Below are 7,985 nucleotides of genomic sequence, written 5' to 3' on the forward strand. Positions count from 1 at the left end.
AAAACAAAAATAAATGATTGTTTATACATTTATTTCCTTATTTACTTACGTGTTTAATTTTTTCCACATTTATTCATTTTTCTTTTATTTATTTATACATGTATTGATTTCCACATTATGTATTTATTTACGTATTTATTTCTATATTTATTTATTTCCACATTTATTTATTTATACATTTCTTTGTCTGTAGGGTAATGAGGAGGGTGTTTTACCTAAAGTCATCAGAGCCAGAGTAGGCAAGCTTTGAGGCCACAGTGACACCTTGTGCTGTGCCCAAACGAAATACAAGTGTAGCCTACATGATGTGTCTGTTCATGATGTGTCTGTTGAGAGTGGCGAATGACTAAGATGGGCAATTCATTTAATATCACCCTATCTGTATGTATAGGCTCCTACGGAGTCCCTAAATCGACATATTGGTGGAAAAATTACGGGGTGGGAGGAAAAAAAATTAATTAATATAGAAATAAATACATAAATGTATAAATAAATAAAAGAAAGATAAACGTGGAAAAAATATTAAATATACATAAATAAGGAAATAAAAGTATAAAAAAAAATTTCTTTTCTCATATTTATTTATATATTTATTTTTGCTTTTTTTTTTTTACATTTCTTTGTATGTTTATTTATGTATTTATTTATTTCTAATTTTGTCATGTTTGGCATTCCATATGACAGACCACACACAAACCAAACATATGTTTGCTACAACATAATTATGCTTACTGTATTTGCGTATATTGGAAAGTTTGTAGCACTGAACATCATGAACTGGAAGGCTGTTTCAGTAGGGTCTTTTAGGACAACCTATAGAGTGAAACGAGAACATTTGTTCTGAACCCACTACCAGTGATTCTGTAGTCATAAACATAGTGGAAAAATGTGGGGAAATGACTGTGCCGTTCCCTACCTGCACACAATATTAAATGAACAAACCGCGCACGCGCACTCACACTCGGACAGACGCCATGCTCCCGCTCCTAACCGCCCTACCATCTGATTGGCTAGTTTGAAGTCCACCGAGAACTCCGATTGGCTGCTTTTGAAATACGTCTACGCGGCCAGTTTGAATCAAGGAACTCGCAGTTCATTGAGGTACACAACCTCCGCACGCTCTTTATGTTCTCAAAGAACTTCGTCAAGATATCGGAGGAAAATACCAGAGTTTGGTTATTCATCCAGATTCGATATAGTTATAGAGAAGGTGAGTGCTAATATATGAAAATGATTGCCTTGTTATCAATTTTGATTCTGATCGCTGAACGTTGTAAATTTGCTCAGGCACCCACTGGGCAAAAATCCCTGAGTCATTTAACTTCAGCATGCAATTTATACTGTAATCTTAATATAAGGATAATCGTTTGATTAGCATGATTTACAAATAAAGATGCTGAATAAAAGCAGATCGCTATATTTATCGCGTTTCCCTTGGTTTTTAACACGTTTCTGTCGCATCTTGATTTAAAGTGGTCACATTGGTTGATTTGCAAAACATGGATATAAAAATGTGAAGCACAAAATTATGAATCATCAGAAATGTCAATGTATTGTATAATGTTTGCGATGACTAATGGCAGAAAGGTCAGTCTTTTATGCCTCGTGAGTATGTGTATTTACACAGCACATCTTATTAGATAGTATGTTTAAAACATAAATCTGAGCAAGTGTGTTGCAAATAAGTTTGTTTGACACATCTAGATTGTTGATGGCACATCATTTTTTGCAGTATCATTCAGTATGTTAAGCTGTCATAAACTTACGTTTTTTCAATCTTTTGTTTTTCTTCAAAGTATTGAGAAAATGGATGACTATCTGAAGATAGAGAAAATTGGTGAAGGTAAGTTGAATCTTACTTTGTGTAGAGTCAGCTGACTAGTGTTGTCACCTGGCCTCTCTCTCAATGTGTCCCTTGTAGAGTTTGTTTCGAGGCAGAATATGAGAGTCCCTGTTAGATTTTTTTCTGTAGATATGTGTGTGTCTGCTCCTTAGGTACATATGGTGTGGTATATAAGGGCAGGAATAAAACCACTGGACAGGTGGTTGCTATGAAGAAGATCCGCCTGGAGAGTGAGGAGGAGGGGGTTCCCAGCACCGCTGTCAGAGAGATCTCCCTCCTCAAGGAGCTCCAGCACCCCAACGTTGTACGGTAAGACACTGAGGGTTTTCATTACATCTTTCTGATTATCTACATAAAACAGAACCAAAACCCCTAAGTTGTACTACTTAGAATTCGATATTGCAAAAGATTATGTTGATAAATATGTATTTATAGTGACTTCATCATGTTTTCTGCTGAGTTCAACTTAACGCTTTATAAATCAAGTTGTCCTAACCAACAAAATGACTTCTGTATATACACTACTGTTCAAAACCTTTGTTTTTTTTTGTAATGGTTTTTAAAAGAAGTCTCATATGCACACCAGGTGCTGCATTTATTTGTTTAAAATGTAGTAAAAACGGTAGTATTGTAAAACTTAAAATAGTTTCACAACTTAAAATAACTGTTTTCTATTTTAATATATTTTAAAATATAAATGTAACAAACAGCTGCTTTGGAAAATGATGGTTTCCAGTTTCATTAATGCTTTATGTATGGACACATACCTCCTCTGTTCCCTTTTTACAGCCTGCTGGATGTGTTGATGCAGGAGTCAAAATTATACCTGGTGTTTGAATTTCTGTCCATGGATCTGAAGAAGTACTTGGACTCCATCCCATCAGGCCAGTTCATGGATCCCATGCTGGTCAAGGTGCATTAAATAGTGTACAACATTAAAAGATACAACTTTAGCTTAGCTTATGTGAAGAATATTTAAAAAAAAAAATCCTTTATTTACGTCAACATTTTTTAATTATTATTATTATTTTTAAAAAATCATTATTTAAATCTTATTTTAAATTCCTTTTTTTCCAATGTAGACCTTTGAAACCTTTGTACTGATGTGTCTGCTTCATAATACAGTACCGTTTGAAGTATTTTTTTTTTTAATGAAATTAATACTTTTGTTCAGCAAAGATGCAGTAAATTGATCAAAAATTATAGTAAAGACTTTTATAATGTTACAAAATTGGTTTCAAATACATTTTATTTTGAACTTTCTATTCATCAAAGGAAAACTGCATCAAGGTTTCCACATAAATATTAAGCAGCACAACTGTTTTCAACATTGATAAAAATAAGCACCAAATCAGCATATTAGAAAGATTTCTAAAGAATCATGTGACATTGAAGACTGAAATAGTTGTACTAATATTTCACAATATTACAGTTTTACTTTGGTGAGCATAAGAGACTAAGTTCAAAAACATTTAAAAGTCTCACCAACCCCAAACTTTTGAATGGTAGTGTCAACACATTCAGATTAGTTTTTCATGCTCCAAAATGTATAAATTCTACTACTTTCCCCATTGTTTTGTTTTGATTTATGTCAAATTGTACAGTAGATCACAAGTATAGAGTCTGTCCCTGGAAGTAATTGTAACTGGATGTGTGTGTGTGTCCTCTTTGTAGAGTTACCTTTATCAGATCCTTGAGGGGATTCTGTTCTGCCACTGTCGCAGGGTTCTGCATCGTGACCTAAAGCCCCAGAACCTGCTGATTGATAATAAAGGTGTGATTAAGCTGGCAGACTTTGGGCTGGCACGTGCCTTTGGAGTCCCGGTCAGAGTGTACACACATGAGGTACATGATAGCAATTTCTCCTTTCTCAAAGCGTTCTGTAATCAATCAGGCTGATGTGTTTGTTCTCACTGTGATTGCAAAGGTGGTCACTCTGTGGTACAGAGCTCCAGAAGTCTTGCTGGGGGCCTCTCGTTATTCCACGCCCGTAGATGTCTGGAGTATTGGTACCATCTTTGCTGAACTTGCTACCAAGAAACCACTCTTCCATGGAGACTCAGAAATAGACCAGCTCTTCAGGATCTTCAGGTATACAGACTTCTGGAACAACTTTGATATTGTTACTAGGGATGTTCATTTTAACCGGTTAACCGGCCGTAATAATTTTTGACTGATTAATGCAATCAGTTAAATGGTTTAAAAAGTCATTTATTTTTCAGTAATTTATCAAAATATTTAAAAAGGTTTGCTGCATGGTTAAAATACGCTACGCGTATATAAAAAAAAAAACAAAAAACCGCAAGTCGCGTATAAGTCGCATTTTATTATTTCATTCAAAAATAGGCCTAATGCCGACGCGAAATGTTTACAAACATTATAATAAACACTGTAAACATAGCTAGGCTATTTTAGTTCCCCTCACTCCACAACAAATCCTTTCGATTAACAGTATTTAGAAAAGAACAATAATTAAAAATATAAGAAGCTATAGCAATATAAACGACAAGCCAAAATGAATTCATTTAGGCTAGAACGAAACTGAAACCAACGTTGGGTGTCTCATTCGACATAAAATCAAATGTTTCCATATTCACGATGTATTTGAATGCCAAATTATTATTTATTATGTAGCCTGCTTCACTGGCATTCGAATATCCACGTAAAACAAAATGTTTTTCATAACATCACGGCGGTACGGTGATAATGCTTAACGGCACAGATTTTACTACATAATTAAACTGAGCAGTGTGTTTTTTCCCCCCCATATGTTTGACTGACTATTTTATTATGATAATGAACAGGCTGCATTGTCAAGGTAGCAATGCTTAACTGTGTGTGCGCATGCGGCGCCGTCGCAATCACTTTTTTGTTGTTTTTTCCATCTAACAGTGGAAGCAACTACTCCTTTTAGTCCTAAAGATAATCGGAATTGTAAAAGGTTTGCTTTTATTTGTGTACATTCACAATAAAAACAAATCTTTGTGCTTTTGTAAAATAAGCTTAAAGAAAAATAGGATGCCGCTCTGTTGTCTGGTTTCCTTTCACGCAGCACAAAAATGAACCGAAACTCTGCATGCTAGGACAGATGCTACTTGCACAGTTTTTCATTCGTTTTCTTAATTTATTATTTAAGTAAAAATATATTTCTCGTATAGGCCTATTTATTATTATTATTATTTTATTATATTATTATTATTATATATATATAGCCTAGCTTTATTATGTTTTTCTCCGCTCGCAGAAGCGCTGCAGGTGCGTGATGTGATATGATGACCATGTGAATCCTCATGTTCTGTTTGCTGCTTTTTGCGCATGTAAAATTAATCCTCGGGAAACAAATGTTAGTATTTTTAACTGGTCACAGACACTTATCCTTTCTAATTTAATTCAATTCTAATTTAAAATAATCGTGTCGGTTAACGGTTAATAATCGGTTAACGAGCGTTGGTTGTCAGTTAGGAAAAATAACCGAAATGAACATCCCTAATTGTTACATCCTAAGACTTTCACAGAATAATGCAAGTTTTAAATCGACAGATAGGGCTGGGCTAATGCTAACAAAGTGAATTTATGTATGTCTGTGCAGTTGTCAGCAGGGCATGCATTTTATTGTGATGCCTGTAGTTGCATCTTTACATTTAAAATCTTAGCGTTGGCTTTCCACCCAAGATAGTGCTTATAATAATTGATGAAAAAGTTAGTGATGCACAATATATTGGTTCCATCAGTTGTCGGACAGTATTAAAGATTTGCTAATTAGATATTTATGCTTGCTCTAAGCAAGTAGGACACTCCGAATGCGACCTTCTTTCACAGGATTTCGGAGGATGCATGAGGTGTATCCTTCGCTGCTACAGATAACCCACAATTCTTTGCGTCGCCGTGAACAACCGTTGTTAATTTGTAAAATGCCGGCGCCGACAGATGTAACACACACAAGCGCAGATGTGGTGTTTACAACTTGCCTTAATTTTTTTGGAGGATGTTCCGTTCAGCCAGTCACGGTGAGCTTTTAATCCAAATCATTTTATTCTCCCGCATCCCGCACACACACAAATTTCCGAAGAGAGATTTCGAACACACACAGCGGAGAGATTTCAGCATGGAGGATGAAAACCACACTCAAAAAAAATTTAAAGCTCACCGCGATTGGCTGAACGGAACATCCTCCAAAAAAAGATATTTATGAATCTTAACCTGCCAGGAAGGTCTCAAAAATACCACACACAAATTCAAAGCAGTCCACGCATGATATATAACTTGATATAGACATATCTGTGTAAACATTTTAAATGTATTTAGGTAAGATGCATTTGGGGAAATATTTATGCTTTTACTTGCGTATTTATGAATTGTGTTTTGAATTTACAAATCGGATTTTGTAAATGTAAATTGTGCTGTGCATTTATGAATTTTGTTTTGCAACTGTGTTATTTTTTAGGCTGATCTGTCTCCATACTCCAAAGATATCTCTCCAAATGTGATTGCACAGCAAGCTCTAAATGACTGTGTGTACATAACCTATCCCCTTTTTGAATAACATAGGACACAAATACGTTGAGAATAAAAAGATTTATTCACTATTTTAACTAACCAGTTTATTCTTCAGTACATGACTACTATGTTAGGTAATAAAGCATATTATTATCATATCTTAAAATCAGTTATACTCTGAAACTGATGTATTTCTATATTTATTTTCATTTCAGTCAGTCTTACTAGTATTTTTGACTTTTCTAAGAGCTCTGCAATATAATGACTTCACAAAGGGTGCTAGAGAAAAGACTCACATACTGTCATGGATATTCAGAAGGTTGAGAGCACACAGCAGGCCACACTGTACTGTAAACTGCCTTTTCAGTTTACAGCACAAGGAAACACTTGTGCATTTCAAATTATTAGCCCGTAGGCAGTTTTTGAATGGAAATGCTAATCTTGTTAAAGGAATAGTTCACCCTAAAGTGAAAATTTACCTTCAGGCCATCCAAGACATTCCATCACTTGCTCGGCAATGGATCCTCTCGTCTGCAGTGAAGGGTTAGAATTGAGAGTTCAAGCTGCTGAAGAAATCAGCATCATAATCCACAACACGACTCCAGTCCATCAATTAACATCTTGTGAAGCAAAAAGCTGTGGATTATTGTGGTGTTTTTATCAGCTGTTTGGACTCATTTTGACGAGTGAGCAAGTGATGTAATGCTGAATTTCCCCAAATCTGTTCCGATGTAAATTTTCTGCAAATGTTCAGTAGTAGATTAACTATTCCTTTAATGCAGGGTACTTGCAGAAACTTAAAAATCTAAGTATGGTTTATCAAAAACAACTGTTTAAACTTTCAGAACATTGAAAATCATCAAAAGGCTACAAAATATTATCAAATATGATTTTATTTTGTTACCTTTACCATCCAGCACTAAAAATGGATCCATTGGTTAATATTTACCCAACAAAATGGTGTTGAGCTAGTGCACAGCAAAGGTCACAGTGCAAGTCTCATTATGCACTGAAATAAGCACATGTAGTATAGGTCAAAATGCCCCGGTTGTCCATTTAAATCGAACTTTTTAATATAGTATGTTTATTCTTGTGTGGCTATTTCCTGTTTCCTCCACTGGCTAAAAATAGAAAAGTGTCTGGGTAAGCGTTTAATGAAATAATGTGTTTTCCTGCTTTGGGAATGCGTGTATGATGCAGGGACAGACACAACCACCCAACCCAGTGTTTATACTTTGAAGACATGCAGGAAACTGAGAGATACTGTGTGAATGTAAAGTATAAAAGAAAACAAGAGGAGGGGGTGATGTGTCTAATTTTTTTCCCACAAAGTTAAAATAGCAATGAAAACCCAAAGGTCAGATAACCAGCATAGATCATCCCACATACAAAAACATGGAGAATCCAGATAGGTAGAAACTAGACAAAAATATTTATTTCAATGTTGACAAGTGGACATAACTAGACACATCTGTTAACCTCTGGTTAAAACGTATGGTCCTTTGAAAGGATATACTAGGAACAGCTGTAGAGCATCTACAGATTCTTTCAACTTCCAGGCCAATTATGTCAGCCTGTACTCCGGTCAAAGAGTCTGATTATCAGAGAGTCATATCTGAATGCACACTGCGAGTAATCATGCATG

The 7,985-nt window shown here is 35.2% G+C and overlaps 1 protein-coding gene across 1 annotated transcript; it reads left to right on the plus strand.

The window, feature by feature from the left end:
- Positions 1-1,076: 1,076 nt before the first annotated feature.
- LOC107553703 (cyclin-dependent kinase 1-like) lies at positions 1,077-4,016 on the plus strand. Its single transcript, XM_016236017.1, has 6 exons — positions 1,077-1,210; positions 1,797-1,843; positions 1,996-2,152; positions 2,633-2,756; positions 3,518-3,688; positions 3,771-4,016. The coding sequence occupies exons 2-6, from the start codon at positions 1,807-1,809 to the stop codon at positions 4,014-4,016; spliced, it is 735 nt and encodes a 244-aa protein (XP_016091503.1). The 5' UTR covers positions 1,077-1,210; positions 1,797-1,806.
- Positions 4,017-7,985: the final 3,969 nt, after the last annotated feature.

Source organism: Sinocyclocheilus grahami, unplaced genomic scaffold (genome assembly GCF_001515645.1).
Source record: "Sinocyclocheilus grahami isolate Dianchi unplaced genomic scaffold, SAMN03320097.WGS_v1.1 scaffold18.1, whole genome shotgun sequence".
Classification (NCBI taxonomy): domain Eukaryota; kingdom Metazoa; phylum Chordata; class Actinopteri; order Cypriniformes; family Cyprinidae; genus Sinocyclocheilus; species Sinocyclocheilus grahami.